At 42.7% G+C, this 21,006-nt stretch overlaps 1 protein-coding gene across 2 annotated transcripts; it reads right to left on the bottom strand.

The window, feature by feature from the left end:
* Positions 1–1,963: 1,963 nt before the first annotated feature.
* Positions 1,964–14,444, bottom strand: LOC106565542 (glutamine synthetase). Of its 2 annotated transcripts, XM_014132804.2 has the most exons (8): positions 14,019–14,210; positions 12,900–13,106; positions 8,903–9,086; positions 3,830–3,991; positions 3,510–3,656; positions 3,189–3,316; positions 2,880–3,079; positions 1,964–2,776 (listed from the first exon to the last, which is right to left on the bottom strand). In XM_014132804.2, the coding sequence occupies exons 3-8, from the start codon at positions 9,069–9,071 to the stop codon at positions 2,458–2,460; spliced, it is 1,125 nt and encodes a 374-aa protein (XP_013988279.1). In that variant the 5' UTR covers positions 9,072–9,086; positions 12,900–13,106; positions 14,019–14,210; the 3' UTR covers positions 1,964–2,457. The 2 variants fall into 2 exon arrangements, with proteins under 2 accessions (XP_013988279.1, XP_013988270.1); XM_014132795.2 differs by lacking the exon at positions 12,900–13,106 and having other exon boundaries at positions 14,019–14,444.
* Between the last annotated feature and the right edge of the window lie 6,562 nt (positions 14,445–21,006).

The following is a 21,006-nucleotide window of genomic DNA, read 5'->3' as shown; positions in this document are numbered from 1 at the left end:
TGAAACACTGACAATAGAACACGATCAACATTAAAATAGCTTAGTTTCCTTAAGTACAAATCTGCTTAGTACACTTTTCCCATTGTAGCTTGCGGTCAAGTACAACACATAGGTATTTATACTGCTCTACTACATTTGTCTTGTCCCTTATCGGTCGGTGGGGAAGGTGTTACATTTTTCCTATAATCGATGTGCATCTTTTTGGTCTTTGTTGTATTGAGCACTAAGTGAGAGTCGTCACACCACATGAAAAAGTCCTCCAAGACTGGCACGTGCTCCTCCTCGTTACCCTGGAATAGACTGATCAGTGCTGCGTCGTCTGCAAACTTTATCAGGTGTCTACCAGGGTAGGGTTTTAAAGTCATTAGTGTATAATATGTACAACAGTGGAGAAAGTGCACAGCCTTGAGGAGATCCCACGCTAGTGGTGCACTTGTCTGAAATCCACTGTACCACCTTGACCTGCTGTGTCCTATCGTTAAGGAAATCAAGGATTTGAAGTAGAGGACGTAATTCTCTCATGTATGCACGCGCACCCACTGCTTTTCTCTTGGCTTAGTCTTAATTAGTTATTTAAGGTAATGCAAAGTGTTTGCTTTATTCATTTATTTATGTCATTACAATTGTCCTTGGGATTTTTTGAATAAAGTCATTATTTCATTTCACATTTCTGATAATTTTTATTTTGTGTATTGCATTTAACAAAATAAACTACACATGTTTTGATTCTGAGCATTATTATTAGTATTGACATTTTATATGCACTTAATGTGCAGTTGTACTGCAGTACAGTAGTAGTTTTGCAGTAACATAACTTATCAGGAATCAAGATAAGACCCAAGTGCAGACTGTGTGAAGTAACAATGTTTATTGTAACCACAGGGGCAGGCAAACGACAGGTCAAGGCAGGCAGGGGTCAATAATCCAGAGCAGAGGCCACGGTACAGGACGGCAGGCAGGCTCAGGGTCAGAGACAGGCGGGTACAGGGGCAAGGCAAGGCAAAAAAAAACCAGGAGGACGAGAAAAAGAGAGGCTGGGAAAAGACAGGAACAACCGCTGGTAAGCGTGAACAAACAAGTCGAACTGACAACAGACAGAAAACACAGGTATAAATACACAGGGGATAATGGGGAAGATGGGCGACACCTGGAGGGGGGTGGAGACAAGCACAAGGACAGGTGAAACAGATCAGGGTGTGACATAACTGTTTATTGCAGTTTGACTGCTGCAATACTACAACAATATAATAACTGCACTTTTTACTGCAGTAACAAAACTGCAGTAAAAGTGTTTTCCATAAAATATCAGTTTTATGGAAGTAGGTTCAGTTTTCGTTTTTACATCATGGTCTCATAACGCAGTTTTTGTTTTTACATCATCGTCTCATAAGGCAGTTTTTCTTTATACATCCTGGTTTTATAATAACACAGTTTTTCTTTTTACATCATGTTCTGCATGATGTATGCATGATGACGGTTGTTAAATTGGTCCCAGATTCAGCTATGTTATTCAGCACGGACATAGTGTTTACACTAATATATAAACAGCAGGGTTAGAGTTATGTCTATGGTAAGGGTTGAAACAGGGTGTGTGGACATGAAGCTAGGGTTAGGTTTAAGGCTGAGCAATGGAGTGAACATGAAACTATGGTTAAGGTTAGGGGTAGGGCTAAGGTTGAGCCAGGGTGTCAACATAGGACAAAAGGAAAGTGTGGAGATACATGGCAGATGACAGTGAGCAGGGCTCCTCTTGCTGAATTGTTGGTGATGAATTACCTAACTTAATTCAATCCATTTACAGTCTTATTTGACTGGTTGTCATGTGTTGTCAATATATTCAAATAATTTACAGTCAAAGGTTAGCTCATTGGAAATACTCATTCATGTCCAATATGAGGGGTGACAATTAAAACTTGCATCATGATTCCACCTAGTAGTGATTTTAAAGAACAAGCGGCTCGTATTCAATTCAGCATCATTTTATTAAATCTCAACTTCAAACAATAAATATTAAACAAACTGAATAATAAGCCAATTGGACCCGCTGCAATTACCAAAGACTGAAAAATATAATTAACCTTCAGAAACATTCAACCTACATTCAAGTAATGAATCTTTAAAGCATCCAACGAGTAGTATTCATTATAAAGCAATGTGCCAAGTAAAGCCCCCCAGCCTAACGACGCTGGGGCAATTGTGCGCCGCCCTGTGGGACTCCTGATCATGGCCGGTTGTGATACAGCCTGGGATCAAACCCGGATCTGTAGTGATGCCTCTAGCACTGTGATGCAGAGCCTTAGTCCGCTGCGCCACTCGGGAGGCCCCCAACCAGTAGTCTTAAGTATAGATTTATTTGGTTACAATATAGTTCTATCGCACAATCATGGAAACTATAAGGGACGGTTTCCCCAACCACCAGCTACAGGATTATATGTGTCTATGAGTCTGGTCACTCTCTCATGTACTCTCCTCCTCCTCCTCCTCCTCCTCCATCTCGAGCAGGCAGGTTCTTGCGATGGCGCCCGTCACGGCATAAGGGTCACAGTTGGCGGAGGGCCGGCGGTCTTCAAAGTATCCCTTCCCCTCCTGGGCCACCTGGCGTGGGATCCGGATGCTGGCCCCGCGGTTGGCCACACCAAAACAGAAGTCATGGATGCTGGAGGTTTCATGTCTGCCTGTGAGGCGTCTGATGTTGTCCTGGCCTCCGTGAGGGTCGTACACAGATATGTGGTGGGCATGTCGCTTGCTCAGCCTCTCAATGGCCTGCTCAATATATCTGTTAGAAGAGGGGAGAGTGTGGTGTTGGACTAAATTTCGTAGTTACACAGCCTTACAGAACCTTACTTACAGTGCAATAATGTTTTTACAGTCATACTCACTGCAGCCCCCCTTCTTCCCTCATCTCCTTGGTGCTAACGTTGGTATGGCAGCCCGCCCCGTTCCAGTTCCCCTTCATTGGTTTGGGGTCCAGAGTGGCTACAACTCCAAAGTCCTCACACACACGGTGCAGCAGGAAACGTGCCATCCACAGGTGGTCTCCCATCTCTATCCCCTCACACAGACCCACCTGGAACTCAAACTGAGAGAGGGAGATAAAAGAAGGAGAGTTAGGAAATATTATATAGCAATCTGTAGAACCTTCCTGAAAGACATGTCATACAGCATTGTAGCAAAAGGTAAATGTTTACCTGAGATGGCATGACCTCAGCATTGGTGCCACAGATTTTGACCCCAGAATAGAGACATGCCTTGTAGTGACACTCCATAATGTCCCTTCCAAAGGCGTGGTCTGCACCAACCCCACAGTAGTATGGACCTGAGAGAGAGAGAAATAGAAAGAGAGAGTTAGATGAGATCAAAATCAAAGGCCTATTTGATAACATTAGGGCTTATATAGTATGACTTTTATAAATATAGAGATATATTTCATATATGTAGTGCTTTTCCAAGTGCTTAAGACCATTTACATTACGAAAGGACACATGGTAAAATATAGTAGGGTCAGTCACCTTGGGGTCCTGGGAATCCATTTTGGGGCCAGCCATAGGGGCGACCATCCATCCCCAGGAGAGTATACTCCTGCTCCATTCCAAAGCAGGGAATATATAGCTTCACTTCCTCCATCACTTTCTTACAACCTGACCTCAGGTTACTCTCTGTACAGGAGGGGAAAGGTGTATATTGCAAGGTTAGTTTGACTGATGGGAATATGTGACAGTCAAAGCAGTCAATTAGATAGACAGCAGCTTCGATCATAGACCAAAACCAGTTGGTCTCTGTGTCTGTCAACTGAAGTAAGAAAGGTATCTCTTGCTATGTTTACAATTACCTGCAGGCAAGCGGTTGTACTTGAGGACCTCACACAAAACCAGTTTGTTGGATTCCAGTGTGAAAGGGTCCCTAAACATTGCCACTGGGATCAGGTACATGTCACTGTTGGATCCCTCGGCCTGGTCGGTGCTGGAGCCATCAAAGTTCCACTCTGGAATATCTGTCAATAGCAATACCAACATTAACATCATGGAATATAATGCACTGTCCTAGAGATACAGTGCCTTGCAAAAGTATTCATCCCCCTTGGTGTTTTTCCTATTTTGTTGCATTACAACCTGTAATTTAAATAGATTTTTATTTGGATTTCATTTAATGGACATACAGAGAATTGGCACAATTTGGTGAAGTGAAATGAAAAAAATAACTTTGCTATGAAGCCCTTAAATAAGATCTGGTGCAACCTATTACCTTCAGAAGTCACATAATTAGTTAAATAAAGTCCACCTGTGTGCAACCTAAGTGTCGCATGATCTGTCACATGATCTCAGTATATATACACCTGTTCTGAAAGGCCCCAGAATCTGCAACACCACTAAGCAAGAGGCACCACTAAGCAAGAGGCACCACCAAGCAAACGGCATCATGAAGACCAAGGAGCTCTCCAAACAGGTCAGGGACAACGTTGTGGAGAAGTACAGATCAGGGTAGGGTTATAAAAAAATATCCGAAACTTTGAACATCCCACGGAGCAACACTATTATTAAAAAATGGAAAGAACATGGCACCACAACAAACCTGCCAAAAGAGGGCCGCCCACCAAAACTCACAGACCAGGCAAGGAGGGCATTAATCAGAGAAGCAACAAAGAGACCAAAGATAACCCCGAAGGAGCTGCAAATCTCCACAGTGGAGATTGGAGTATCTGTCCATAGGACCACTTTAAGCTGTACACTCCACAGAGCTGGGCTTTATGGAAGAATGTCCAGAAAAATGCCATTGCTAAAATAAATAAATAAGGAAACACGTTTGGTGTTCACCAAAAGGCATGTGGGAGACTCCCCAAACATGTGGAAGAAGGTACTCTGGTCAGATGAGACTAAAATTGAGCTTTTTTGGCATCAAGGATAATGCTATGTCTGGTGCAAACCCAACACCTCTCATCACCCCGAGAACACCCTCCTCACAGTGAAGCATGGTGGTGGCAGCATCATGCTGTGGGGATGGTTTTCATCGGCAGGGACTGGGAAACTGGTCAGAATTGAAGGAATGATGGATGGGGCTAAATACAGGGATATTCTTGAGGGAAACCTGTTTCAGTCTTACAGAGATTTGAGACTGGGATGGAGGTTCACCTTCCAGTAGGACAATGACCCTAAGCATTCTGCTAAAGCAACACTTGAGTGGTTTAAGGGGAAACATTTAAATGTCTTGGAATGGCCTAGTCAAAGCCCAGAACTCAATCCAATTGAGAATCTGTGGTATGACTTAACGACCAGTGGAACCCATCCAACTTGAAGGACCTGGAGCAGTTTTGCCTTGAAGAATGGGCAAAAGTCCCAGTGACTAGATGTGCCAAGCTTATAGAGACTACCCTCAGAGACGTGCAACTGTAATTGTTGCAAAATGGCTCTACAAAGTATTGACTTGGGGGGTGAATAGATATGCATGCTCAAGTTTTTTTTTTTGTGTTATCTCTTGCTTGTTTCACAATAAAACATATTTTGCATTTTCAAAGTGGTAGGCATGTTGTGTAAATCAAATTATTCACCCCCCCCCAAACATCCATTTTAATTCCAGGTTGTAAGGCAACAAAATAGGAAAAATGCCAAGGGTGGGTGTATACTTTCGCAAGCCACTATGTAAAGTTCTGTGAGATGGGCCAAGTGTTTTGGGCTTCACTGTGGTTTGGTCTATTCTATCAATGGGACCGGAAGAACTGTAATATCATATGTTTCCCGAAGTCGTGGCTGACAAGAAAATGGATAATATACAACTAGCTGGTTTTTCTATGCATTGTCAAGACCGAAAGGCAGCTGCTGGTAAGGTTAAAGGGGGTTGTGTGTCTCTTTGTTAACAACAGCTAATACGCAATCTCTAATGTTAAGGATGAATTGAGATTCTGCTCGCCTGAGTTAGAATACCTCATGATAAACTGCAGACCATACTATTTACCAAGGGCGAAGGGAGAGAGCAGCAGACTGAGGGGTCCGTCTCTCAACATCCCTCCGCTCTCCCTTTCCTCAACTGACACCAAATAGTCGCACCGCATTATTTCTGCCTCGTGCACAAATTCATGTTGTTACTCATATGAACAGAGAAAGTGAAATATTCCTCGATATTAAAAAATACCCAAGCCGGTAATAATAACAACAACGCAAGCCTATATATACACTTTCCTACTCATTCATTACTGCTGCACTGCTTGTTGTAGCGCTGAGTGGAAATGGAAAGAACGCGCATTTTATGGATAATAAAACTGTTGAATACAAAGTGTTGACAGTGCTGAGTAAGAACTTAAACATTAACTCACTCATAAAAACAGCAGCTCTTTGCTGTATTCGTTGACAGTCTCTCTAGTCATTGTTTTAAACGTTTTGAAATCTCACAGTATCAATTTTGCCGTAGCTTTCTTTCATGCCTGCTACGTTACTGCAGACTCGGTCATCTGAGCAATCTGATTGGCCAGCGGTGGTGTCGTGCACTTGATTTCCTCTCCAGGTCCACCGGGAAGCAAGAGTTTGTATCTTCAGACACATGAAATGACAACAGTTTGCCTACCCGGCGCGCAGGGCAGCTGAATTGATTGCACCTACCACCAACAGCCCGAGACTAATACAAAAATAGGAACACAAGGCTTTATCGTTGGGTTTTTTACAGAAATGTTTGGCTATCGACTATTAGTGAGCTAGGGCCGCCATCCCCCTCGTGTGGGGAATGCTGATGTACAGACTCGACATCTAATGTGAGCTAAATACATTCTTCTGTTAATCCCGTTATTGGTGAGATCTTGTTTGTAAAGTCTATAGCGTAATTCACATATGATGGCAATGATTGCACTATTCCTGCGACCACTGGGCTGCTTGGATAATTGCCTTGTTGTGTTTTATGTAATTCATGCAAAATGTACAGGCATGTATGGCACATTTGCAGCAAAGGTAATCATATTCAGGTTTTGAGATAAGGTTGTTTAATGTGGCATGCCCCAGATTTGAGTTAATATCCCTTTGGAACACCAGTGTGGGATCAGTTTTCTATAGAAACGTTAATTACTGAATTGAATCTCTGAATCTCTTCTTTGTATTTTTCATAGTCTAAAACGACCACAGCACCCCCCCCTTGTCCTCAGGTTTGATAACCAAAGATCAAATCAAAGTTTATTTGTCACGTGCGCCGAATACAACAGGTGTAGACCTTACAGTGAAATTACAGCAGGTGTAGACCTTACAGTGACCTTACACCGGTTAGTCAGGCTGATTGAGGTAGTATGTAGATATGGTTAAAGTGATTATGCATATATGATGAACAGAGCATAGCAGTAGCGTAAAAGAGGGGTTGGCAGGTGGTGGGTGGCGGGACACAATGCAGATAGCCCGGTTAGCCAATGTGCGGGGACACTGGTTGGTCGGGCCAATTGAGGTAGTATGTACATGAATGTATAGTTAAAGTGACTATGCATATATGATAAACAGAGAGTAGCAGCAGCAACGATGAGTCTTTCATTAGTTCATTGAGTGCCTGTTCTTCTGTCCTAGTGAGGTTCTGAATATGGTTTGTTTTTCTCGTATATACGGATATGGCTTCTTGTTCGACTAACCTACAATAGGTATTAATCAAGGAGTTGTTAACCATAGGACATCATTTACGTTTGGGCTTAAAATGAGTAATGGTTCTTTGTTGTCTGTTTCTCTGCATTAAAATCACTGGCAGTGCTGCCTCTGGATGTGCATTTCTAGTTTTCTTATGGCCCTATACAGCTTGTTGAGTGCACTCTTAGTGCCGGCATTGGTGCCAGGACAACAACCTCTCCTTCAATGTGATGAAGACAAAGGAACTGATCGTGGACTACAAGCAACGAAGGGCGGAGTATGCCCCCATCCACATCAACAGGGCTGTAGTGGAGGGGGTCGTGAGCTTCAAGTTCCTCGGTGTCCACATCACTAAGGAATTATGATTGTCCACACACACTAAAACAGTTGTGAATAACGCACAACAAAGCCACTTCCCCCTCAAGAGGCTGAAAAGATTTGGCATGGGCCCTCGGATCCTCAAAAGGTTATACAGCTGCATCATTGAGTGCATCTTGAATGGCTGCATCACCGCTTGGTATAGAAATTGCTTGGCATCCGACCTCAAGGTGCTACAGAGGGTAGTGTGTAAGGCCCAATAAATCACAGCAGGCGAGCTCCCTGCCATCCAGGACCTATACTATATATACAAAAGTATGTGGACACGCCTTCAAATGAGTGGATTCGGCTATTTCAGCCACACCTTTTGCTGACAGGTGTATACAATTGAGCACACAACCATGCAATCTACAAAGACAAACATTGGCAGTAGAATGGCCTTACTGAAGAGCTCATTGACTTTCAATGGTGCGCCGTTATAGGATGCCACCTTTCCAACAAGTCAGTTTGTCAAAAAACAGCTCCAGACCATTATTCCTCCTCCACCAAACTTTACAGTTGGCAGTATGCATTCGGGCAGGTAGCGTTCTCCTGCAGCCGCCAAACCCAGATTTGTCCGTTGGACTGCCAGATGGTGAAGCGTGATTCATCACTCCAGAGAATGGGTTTCCACTGCTTCAGACTCCTATTGAGCATGGTGATCTAGTGGAAAACCTTCCCAGAAGAGTGGAGGCTGTTATAGCAGTAAAAGGGGAACCAACTCCATATTAATGCCAACGATTTTGGAATGAGATGTTCGACAAGCTGTAAATGAGAATGTCTTCTCAGTCAACTTACCTGGTAAAATAAGGGATAAATGAATAAAAATATCTAACTCAATTACCTTGTACCCCTGCACATCGACTTGGTAATTACCCTGTTTATATAGCCAAGTTATCTATACTCATTGTGTATTTATTCCTATTGTTATTATTTTGACAAATACATTTGATTTAATGTGTTACCTTCTATTCCCTGGGGCTCTCTGTCCAGGGTGCGAGTCTTGTTCCTCAGCCCCTCCCCGGAACCATCGATCCAGATGTAGGTGACCTGACACAGGTCCCCCTGAGGAAGGGACATGTAGTGCTCATGGATGGCCTTGTTTAGACGAGAGCTGACTGACACAGATGCCATGGCTAAGTGTAGAGTCTGAGGGGGTCAAAAAAACAGAGAAACAGACACTCAAGAACACATGCTGTATAGTGACACATAGTTCAACAGGTAAATCCTCATGGTTGTTTCATCAGCTGGTGTCATCAGGAAGTGATAATCAGTAGCAAAATCAAACAAGGAAAAGCCTAAATGCAATCTGAAGTAATCTGAATGCCATGATGGATAGACATACCAGTACAGTACAAAAGGTAAAGGCATAATAAATGAAAATGTTTTATTAGGACAATAATGTTTTGTCAATGGGTCTTCATCAAAAGTCACTTTATCAAATCATTTGGGAGCACACAACCGTATTTGTGGGTTTTATTTTTCTTACATTGAACTATTTGCTCTACCTGACACCTGGTAAGTTTCACTGGATGTGCACACATTTAGATCTGGCCAGAAGATAGTTGTATTTTGTTTATTTGAAAATACCAACTTTTTAAATGCTAGAGGTAGTCGAATATAGTTTATAAAGAATTTAAACTAAAAGGCAACTATTTTATTTGATATTAAAATACAGGTCTCAGAAAAACAAATAATATTTTTAAGTATTTTGAATGCCTCTCAGAAAACGAAATAATATTTGAAGGTATGTTAATATATGCAAGTTATTTGAAAATAAACAAATATTTATTTGATGGCTGCCAACTATTTGATGAAGAACCAAAAACTACAACAGTTAGTTGAATTAGTCTAAATATATGATCCAAAAAATAAAGGGAACACTTAAACAACACATCCTAGATCTGAATGAAAGAAATAATCTTATTAAATACTTTTTTCTTTACATAGTTGAATGTGCTGACAACAAAATCACACAAAAATAATCAATGGAAATCGAATTTATCAACCCATGGAGGTCTGGATTTGGAGTCACACTCAAAATTAAAGTGGAAAACCACACTACAGGCTGATCCAACTTTGATGTAATGTCCTTAAAACAAGTCAAAATGAGGCTCAGTAGTGTGTGTGGCCTCCACGTGCCTGTATGACCTCCCAACAACGCTTGGGCATGCTCCTGATGAGGTGGCGGATGGTCTCCTGAGGGATCTCCTCCCAGACCTGGACTAAAGCATCCGCCAACTCCTGGACAGTCTGTGGTGCAACGTGGCGTTGGTGGATGGAGCGAGACATGATGTCCCAGATGTGCTCAATTGGATTCAGGTCTGGGGAACGGGCGGGCCAGTCCATAGCATCAATGCCTTCCTCTTGCAGGAACTGCTGACACACTCCAGCCACATGAGGTCTAGCATTGTCTTGCAATAGGAGAAACCCAGGGCCAACCGCACCAGCATATGGTCTCACAAGGGGTCTGAGGATCTCATCTCGGTACCTAATGGCAGTCAGGCTACCTCTGGCGAGCACATGGAGGGCTGTGCGGCCCCCCAAAGAAATGCCACTCCACACCATGACTGACCCACCGCCAAACCGGTCATGCTGGAGGATGTTGCAGGCAGCAGAACCTTCTCCACGGCGTCTCCAGACTCTGTCACGTCTGTCACATGCTCAGTGTGAACCTGCTTTCATCTGTGAAGAGCACAGGGTGCCAGTGGCGAGTTTGCCAATCTTGGTGTTCTATGGCAAATGCCAAACGTCCTGCACGGTGTTGGGCTGTAAGCACAACCCCCACCTGTGGACGTCGGGCCCTCATCCACCCTCATGGAGTCTGTTTCTGACCGTTTGAGCAGACACATGCACATTTGTGGCCTGCTGGAGGTCATTTTGCAGGGCTCCGGCAGTGCTTCTCCTGCTCCTCCTTGCACAAAGGCGGAGGTAGCGGTCCTGCTGCTGGGTTGTTGCCCTCCTCCACGTCTCCTGATGTACTGGCCTGTCTCCTGGTAGCGCCTCCATGCTCTGGACACTACACTGACAGACACAGCAAACCTTCTTGCCACAGCTCGCATTGATGTGCCATCCTGGATGAGCTGCACTACCTAAGCCACTTGTGTGGGTTGTAGACTCCGTCTCATGCTACCTGTGGTTGGCGTCCTGCAGTAGGTGCCGCGCGTCGGGGAGGGGGTACTGTCACGTGTGCTCCGTCTCCGGCCTCTAGGTCGCCAGGCTGCTTGTTATGGCACACACCTGTCACCATCGTTACGCGCATCAGCGCATTATGACACTCACCTGGACTCCATCCCCTCCTTGATTACCTGCCCTATATGTTTCACTCCCTTTGGTTCCTTCCCCAGGCGTCATTGTTTCTGTTTCTTGAACATCAAGTTCTTATGGAGTTATTACACAAGTGGAATAAGGAACAGTCACTATTCCTCATGTGTACAGTAGTTACAAACTCTCAGCTCATTCCTATGTATTTAGAATACAATTACCAAAGTATTATATAACATGCTACTACAATGTTGCTCCAAAAGTAGTTACAGTTTTATTACACAGGCACAAGAACAGTTTCATGTTAAGTGTTACTGAGAATGCTAACAGTAACAAAATATGTCTATTAAGTGTTGAAAGGAAATTAAATATCCCAAAACTGCCTTCAAGTATAGCCAAGGTAGGTGGAAAATCATGTTTGTATTCTGAGTAAACTATCCCGTTAAAGATGGTATCGTGTTTGAAACAGATGGACAAAGTTTTTTATAAGCATCCATCTTGCTGTTTGCAATGTTTGTTTACTTTTACTTCACTACATTCCTAAAGAAAATAATGTACACTTCACTCAATACATTTTCTCTGACACCTAAAAGTACTTGTTACATTTTGAAGGCTTAGTAGGACAGGAAATGGTCCAATTGACACACTTATCAAGAGTACATCCCTGGTCATCCCTACTGCCTCTGATCTGGCGGTCTCACTAAACACAAATGCTTCATTTGTAAATTATGTCTCAGTGTTGGCGTGTTCCCCTGGCTATCCGTAAATTTGAAAAACAAGCAAATGGTGCTGTCTGGTTTGCTTATTATAAGGAATTTGAAATGATTTAGACTTAAACATGCACTATGCAGAAATCGCTCTGCCTGGTTGCTAAAATTCTAATAGTTTGCCTAATTTCAGTTTATGTGACAAAACAAGCAAGTATAGTGTAGCGAATCATTGTACCATCTAAACCGCTGTGAAATATATTTTCCACAACCAAAAATATTGTACATTCAGCTGTTTGAAGCTGTACACAATCGAAAGTAAAAGATGCAAAAACAAAACTCCAGAACTTGGGGATTGTGAAGAGACCTTTGCTGGCATGTTTTGTGGGGTAATGCATGGGTGTCCAAGCTGTGTGCTAGTAGTTTATGCAGACACCTCGGTGCATTAAGCATGTCTTACAAAAACAAGTAATGATGAAGTCAATCTCTCCTGCACTTTGAGCCATGAGCGATTTATATGCATATTATTGTTAGCCAATTGTAATTTTCCGAGGTCCCTCTTTGTGGCACCTGACCACACGACTCAACAGTAGTCCAGGTGCGACAAAACTAGAGCCTGTAGGACCTGCCTTGTTGATAGTGTTGTTAAAAAGCAGAACAGTGCTTTATTATGGACGGCCTTCTCCCCATTTTAGCTACTGTTGTATCAACATGTTTTGACCATGACAGTTTACAATCCAGGGTTACTCACAAGCAGTTAAGTCACCTCAACTTGCTCAATTTCCACATTATTTATTACAAGATTTAGTTGTTGATTAGGGTTTAGTGAATGATTTGTCCCAAATACAATGCTTTTAGTTTTTGAAATATTTAGGACAAATATATTCCTTGCCACCCATTGTGAAACTAACTGCAGTATGTCGTAGGAGTTTCACTTTCTATGACATCATCTGTACTTCCAAAGTTATTATAGAGAAACATCTTTACTTACTGTTTTATGGGTGAAGTAAGGAGAGTTGATTATACTGAAGCAGTGCTCTGGTCTCTCTTCCTCAGATCATCCAAGTCGACTGAGACAGTTAAACCGGTTTAGGGTTTTTCACCGGTTATGTAAATGAGCTTGTTGTGATGTAGTCTCATCACTGACATCTGACCTATTAATCAACCAGTTTACCTTCTTTGAAGCTCCGTGTCTTTCCTGGAAATAATGACACGTTGTTAAACTTGTCTCTAAAAACGTTTCTTTAATCTACATCAGGCTTTGACTAGTTTATTTACCATGATTCAATTTTGTAAGCCTTGTCATGTAAATATAGTGTCTTGTGATCAGGGGTGGAAAAAGTACTAAATTGTCATACTTGAGTAAAAGTAAAGATACCTTAATAGAAAATGACTCAAATAAAATTGAAAGTCACCCAGTAAAATAACACTTGAGTAAAAGTATTTGGTTTTAAATATACGTAAGTATCAAAAGTAAATGGAATTGCTAAAATGTACTTAAGTATTGAAAGTATAAATCATTTCAAATGTCTTACATTAAGCAAAACAGATAGCACAATTTTCTTGTTTTTTTTAATGACGGATAGCCAGGGACACACTCCCACACTCAGACATCATTTACAAACAAAGCATTTGTGTTGAGTGAGTCCGCCAGATCAGAGGCAGTAGGGATGAGCAGGGATGTTATCTTGATAAGTGTGTGAATTGGACAATTTTCCTGTCAAAATGTAACGAGTACTTTTGGGTGTCAGGGAAAATGTATGGAGTAAAAAGTACATTATTTTCTTTAGGAATGTAGTGAAGTAAAAGTTGCCATCACTGCTTGTGATGTAAATATACTGTTCAGTGTCATGATCTGTGCAAAAAAGGGCTTAAAACATGCATAAGCACTGACCCACTCAAATTCCACAATGTGATCCTATATTTGAACACCACCATACATTTCTTAAATTCTGTTTCAATTCTTGAGATGATACATTGTTAATCACTAAATGAACATGAAAACCCCTTATAAACATACAACCAGATTTAGACAAACATTGACATTGGACCAGTACGACTGAGGCAGCCAAAATCTTCCCTCCCACGAGAAATAAACATGAGCACCCACCTGTGCCATCATAGGCAGGCCATCTGCTGAGAGAGGACTACGGCTGTTTGTTGATCCAGGCCTTGTATGCAGCTCAGTGCACAGGAGCACACAATTACACAACACGGGCCAGTAGGGAGGAGGATGGCTCCTTATTAAACGCACCTACTTTCCACTAGGCTGGCTTTTCTAATACGGACGCAGTTTTCTAATGACACTGACTACTGTTCTGACATTGGGGGCTGGCCAAAGGACAGAAGGGGTGGGTATTTCGGAGTCTGTTTCCATGCTGATGAGGCACAATGCCCAACGCACATGTATGCTGACAGAGTCAACAACTACTGAAGGGAGATATCAGGTGTCTCTTGTGTATAATCAGATAATATTCCACACATAATGAGATTGGGAGAGACACTATGTAAGCCTAAACTGCAGGAATCATCTTTTGAAAGGTAAGTATGAAGCCACTGAATTCAAACATCTTATTTTATAAGAAAAACATGCCGAAAAAATGCAATGGGTTTCACACAAAGGAATGCTGTTTTGCAAGCCATTCCACTGATTCCGCCCCAGTCATTACCATGAGCCCACAAACCTGCTGTGGTTCATTGTGGCCATTATTATGAGCCGTTTTCCCCTCAGCTGCCACCTGTGCTCAAAGCAAAATAATGAAGTGTATAAACAAAAAGGACACTTAGAATTCCTGAATGCATCTGAAGGACTCTATAGCATTATTTTGGAGGTGTGGTGTGAAAAACAGGTACTAAAGGGGAAAAACATCTGATTTGGAATACAAACAACAACAAATAACATGATCAAATATGACTAACAAAATCTAGATGAACAGATACGTAAATACACAAACAGTGGAAAATAAAGTAATATTCAGCCTTTCCACACTTCCACAGACATTTCCTCATGTTGTACTGTTGTCCCAGCCTGGTCTCATTGACTAGACGTAACATAGTATATGTGATAAAATGGCACCGACAGAGAGGGTTGCCTCGCTTCTAGTCCTTAGGAAACGTTGTAGTATTTTATTTTTTTCTAGCACTACGACCAGGAATACGACTTTCCCGAAGCGGATCCTTTGTCCGAACGACTGTACCCAGGGCATTTGAGCTGATTCCAGAGGCTGAGCCAAAACAACGCCGCCAGAGAAGAGGTAGACGGAGCGGTCTTCAGGTCAGACTTCAGAGGCGCACACACCACCCACCGCTTCCGAGTATATTAATGGCTAGTGTCCAGTCTCTAGATAACAAGGTAGACGAAATTAGGGCAAGGGTTGCTTTCCAGAGAGACATCAAGGATTGTAACATACAATCCCATACAAGCGAAATGTCAGTATAGAGACAAAGTGGAGTCGCAATTCAATGGCTCAGGCACAAGACGTATGGGGCCGGGTCTACAGACAATCATGGACTACAAAAAGAAAACCAGCCATGTCACAGACACCGACGTCTTGCTTCCAGACAAACTAAACATCTTCTTAGCCCGCTTTGAGGATAATACAGTGCCACCTCTACCAAGGACTGTGGGTTCTCTTTCTCCGTGGCCGACATGAGTATGACATTTAAACGTGTTAACCCTCGCAAGGCTGCCGGACCAGACGGCATCCCTAGCCACGTTCTCAGAGCATGCGCAGACCAGCTGGCTGGTTTGTTTACGGACATATTCAATCTCTCCCTATCCCAGTCTGCAATCCCCACATACTTCAAGATGGTCACCATTGTTCCTGTACCCAAGAAGGCCACCTCAATAGGTCCACAGACGATGCCATCGCCATAACACTGCACACTGCCCTATCCCATCTTGACAAGAGGAATACCTATGTAAGAATGCTGTTCATTGACTATAGCTCAGCATTCAACACCATTGTACCCTGTAGCTCATCATTAAGCTAGAGGCCATGGGTCTCAACCCCACCCTGTGCAATTGGGTCCTGGACTTCCTGACATGCCGCCCCCACCCATGACTGCGTGGCCATGCACACCTCCAACTCAATCATCAACCTTGCAACTACTTTGCATGTTAGCTAACCATTCCCCTAACCATAACCATTTAACCTAACTCCTAAACTTAACGCTAACCCCCAAACTTTAGCCTTGCTAACGTTAGCCATCTAGCTAGAATTCATAACATATCATACGTTTTTGCAAATTCATAACATATTGTACATTTTGCAAATTTGTAGCATATAATATGAATTGTAATGCATCACATATCATATGAAACTGTCACGCCCTGACCTACTCTATTATAGAAAATAACATCTTTGTATGGTCAGGGCGTGACAGTTTCTTTTCCTATGTTTTCTATTTCTATGTTGTCAGGTTCTAGTTTTGTATTTCTATGTTGGGGTTTTGTTTGGGATGATCTCCAATTAGAGGCAGCTGGTCCTCGTTGTCTCTAATTGGAGATCATACTTAAGTAGGGGTTTCTTCCACCTGGGTTTGTGGGAGATTATTTTTGAGTAGTGTATGTTTCACCTCAGTGTCACGGTTTGTTGTTTTGTTCTTTAGTTTATGTATTGCATAGTTTCACAGTGTAAATAAAATGTGGAACGACACACACGCTGCACTTTGGTCCGCTTCTCCTTACGACAACCGTGACAGAAACATAACATATGTTATATGGTGTGTCTCGGATTTAAATACAGAATAATATGAAATGCTCTAAGACCAGGTTGCAGCCAGTCAGCCAGCCCAGCGAAGTTCTCCAGAGTTTAGACTCCACTGCTGTATTGATAGATCAAATCCCTATGGGCAATGTGCTATTCAATCAGAGCAAAGAGATTCTTCAGCAGATCAAGCTCTTCAAACATGTCAAAGTTCCAAGTTCAAGAAGAGGTCTTTTAGTCTAACAATTCACTTAGGGGTTGGAGAAGTGTCTGAAGTTCTGCTCAACAGATGCAGTCTCCAGCTCAGGCCTTTCTGTCAATCCGTCCACTCTTCCCAGCAGCCCTCCTCCAGTCTCATCCTCTCTGTTCTGCAAGGCTGGCTGCTGACCTGCCAGCTGCTAGGGCAAACTCGGTATCTGAAAGGTAGAGAGGAGGTATTAACATCTGAATGAATAATATAATATTTGTCATGCTGTAATTTAATAACTGCATAATAGCCTGTAATGTTAAATAGTAGTTTTTCAAAAACTAAATAGGTTAATTATAATAGCCTTAGCCAACCATTGATTAATTTGGCCTAGGATAAAAACACCCACACTTTTGTTACTCATCCCATAATACGTGACACAAATCCCTTACCTTTTACTCCACATTGGCATGGCTCATTTGCGGGGCTTGCTGGCTTGCCTCGGGTACTGCATCCAACCTAACAGTTTATGAGCTATCGTTATACAGCAGGAAGATTAGTACATTGGGATCCATCAGAACAAAGGGTAATGGGCTGCTGTGCAGTGGTGATGCCCAGGTTGACTAATAACCCGCAGTCCCCGTGGTTATATCCACTGGGTGGATAGGTTTAGGGTCATTAAATATTGTGTGGATGAAGGGCAGGTGGGTGGCGGACGGGTTGAATAAAGAGAAACAGTACCTTAAAAAATCCAGAAAGGTACAGTACCAGGCAAAAGTTTGGACACACCAACTCATTCAAGGGTTTTTCTTTATGTTAAGTATTTTCTACATTATAGAATAATAGTGAAGACATCAAAACTATGAAACAACACGTAACACAATAATCATGTAGTAACCAAAAATGTTAAACAAATCAAAATAGATTTTAGAATCTTCAAAGTAGCCACCCTTTGCCTTGATGACAGCTTTGCACACTCTTGGCATTCTCTCAATCAGCTTCACCTGGAATGCTTTTCTCTCAACCAGCTTCACCTGGAATACAGTTGAAGTCGGAAGTTTACATACACTTAGGTTGGAGTCATTAAAACTTGTTTTTCAACAACTACACATTTCTTGTTAACAAGTTATCGTTTTGGCAAATCGGTTAGGACATCTACTTTGTGCATGACACAAGTTATTTTTCCAACAATTGTTTACAGACAGATTATTTAACTTAGAATTCACTGTATCACAATTCCAGTGGGTCAGAAGTTTACATACACTAAGTTGACTGTGCCTTTAAACAGCTTGGAAAATTCTAAAAAATATATCATGGCTTAGAAGCTTCTGATAGGCTAATTGACATCATTTGAGTCAATTGGAGGTGTACCTGTGGATGTATTTCAAGGCCTACCTTCAAACTCTGTTCCTCTTTGCTTGACATCATGGGAAAATCTAAATAAATCAGCCAAGACCTCCACAATTCTGGTTCATCCTTGGGAGCAATTTCCAAACGCCTGAAGGTACCACGTTCATCTGTACAAACAATAGTACGCATGTATAAACATCATGGGACCACACAGCCATCATACCGCTCAGGAAGGAGATGCATTCTGTCTCCTAGAGATGAATGTACTTTGGTGCGAAAAGTGAAAATCAATCCCAGAACAACAGCAAAGGACCTTGTGAAGATGCTGGAGGAAACAGGTACAAAGATATCTATATCCACAGTAAAACGAGTCCTATATTGACATAACCTGAAAGGCCGCTCAGCAAGGAAGAAGCCACTGTTCCAAAACCGCAAATAAAAAGCCAGACTACGGTTTGCAACTACACATGGGGACAAAGATCGTACTTTTTGGAGAAATGTCTTCTGGTCTGATGAAACACAAATAGAACTGTTTGGCCGTGACAAAGACTCTCGCACGCTAGCAGTGAACATTTTGCAGAAACATAACTCTATGTTGCATATCTCACTGCTTTTTTCCATGTGCTGTGCTCTCCTGACGCCAAATAATTAACACTTCTCAATATTAATTCAATGGATTCTGGTCAGTAAACTCATGGAATATGGTGTTAATATTTATACAATTCAATTAGCAAGTACAAATTACAAGTGCATAACTATATGGTAATTCTCCATAAAGGAAAAAAAGTGGAAAAAGTATTTGTATCATTATGTTACAATGATTTCATAAACCATGTCCAATATTTGATTGACAATAAAAAAAAAGCCTCATGTTGATGTTGGTCACATTACTGCAAAATAAATTTGAACTAGTCATGCTGCGCGCACTGTGCAGTTCCAAAACAATCTAAACGGTGGCAGCCTAAACCACAAATTAATGTTCTAGTTACATGCAATATAGCAGAATTGGAATTTTAGGCTGCCATCCTTTGGATTATGTTGGAATTGTGTAAACTCACATTAGCAGTAGACTTGTATTATAACTGCAGAGTTGGGGGTGGGGGCACAGAACTTTTGCAGGTAATATGTAAAAACGCAGGCACCAAACACTTAAAAATCATGATTTTACCATATTTGTGGTCTTTAAATAAAAATAAAAAAATTCAATGAGTCCGACGGAAAGGATATACTGCTTCCCCGAGACCAGGCCCAAATCCCCATTATTCGCGTGAAGAAAAGACAGAAATACAGGGGGCGGAGGTCGGGGTGCCTTGTGAGAATTCATCGGCGAGTGGGAAAACTGCCTCTCCATTCCCCTCTATTGGCCAATGTGGGATCACTGGAAAATAAAATGGATGATCTACGATCGACACTATCCTACCAAAGGGACATTAAAAACTGTAATATCTTATGTTTCACAGAGTCATGGCTGAACGACGACACGGATAATATAGAGCTGGCCGGGTTTTCCGATTCATCCAATGGCATTGAGGAGTATACCACCTCAGTCAATGGCTTCATAAATAAGTGCACCGAGGACGTCGTCCTCAGTGTCTGTTTGTACATATCCCAACCAGAAGCCATGGATTACAGGCAACATCCGCAACGAGCTAAAGGCTAGAGCTGCCGCTTTCAAGGAGCTTATAAGAAATCCCGGTATGCCCTCAGACGAACCATCAAACAGGCAAAGCATCAATACAGGACTAAGATTGAATCCTACTACACTGGCTCTGATGCTCGTCAGATGTGGCAGGGCTTGAAAACTATTACTGACTACAAAGGGAAACCCAGCCACGAGCTTCCCAGTGACATGAGCCTACCAGACAAGCGAAATTCCTTTTATGCTCGCTTTGAGGCATGCAACACTGAAGCATGCATGAGAGGTCCAGCTGTTCCGGATGACTGTGTGATCACGCTCTCCGTAACCGATGTGAGCAAAAACAGGTCAACATTCACAAGGCCAGAAGGATTACCAGGACGTTTACTGTGAGCATGCGCCGACCAACTGACAAGTGTCTTCACTGACATTTTCAACCTCTCCCTGACCGAGTCTGTAATACCTACATGTTTCAAGCCAACCACCATAGTCCATGTGCCCAAGAAAGCAAAGGTAACCTGCCTAAATGACTACCAACCCGTAGCACTCACATTGGTAGCCATGAAGTGCTTTGAAAGGCTGGTCATGGCTCAATTTAACACCATCATTCCGGAAACCCTAGACCCACTCCAATTCACATAACGCAAAACGCTCATCACTAAGTTGAAAATCCTGGGACTAAACACCTCCCTGCAACTGGATCCTGGACTTCCTGACGGCCATCCCCCAGGGGGTAAGGGTAGGCAACAACACATCTGCTACGCTGATCCTCAGGGGTGTGTGCTTAGTCCCCTCCTGTACTCCCTGTTCACCCACGACTGCATGGCCAAGCATAAATCCATCATTAGGTTTGCTGACAACACACATCACCGACAACGATGAGACAGCCTATAGGGAGGAGGTCAGAGACCTGGCAGTGTGGTGCCAGGAAAACAACCTCTCCCTCAATGTGAGAAAGACCGTAGAGACGCACTGGCGGTCTCGAGCGCAGGACTGGCACCGCACGTACTGGCTGAGTGCTCCCTTCCCCCTGGCAAATGCGGGGCGCTGGCACTGCGCACACCGGCCTGAAAATACTTGGCCTCGCCACAGTACGCATTACCCCGAAGCCCGGGACCTGTCCAGTCAATGGTTGTTTGACAAAAGCACGGGGATTTGGCTCCGGTCTGTCACCTGACCTAGCCAATACTGCCGTGTGCCCCCCACAAAAAAATTC

Source organism: Salmo salar, chromosome ssa01 (genome assembly GCF_905237065.1).
Source record: "Salmo salar chromosome ssa01, Ssal_v3.1, whole genome shotgun sequence".
NCBI lineage: Eukaryota > Metazoa > Chordata > Actinopteri > Salmoniformes > Salmonidae > Salmo > Salmo salar.
The sequence above is the reverse complement of the archived record's forward strand: the minus strand, read 5'-3'. Positions and strand labels throughout refer to the sequence as shown.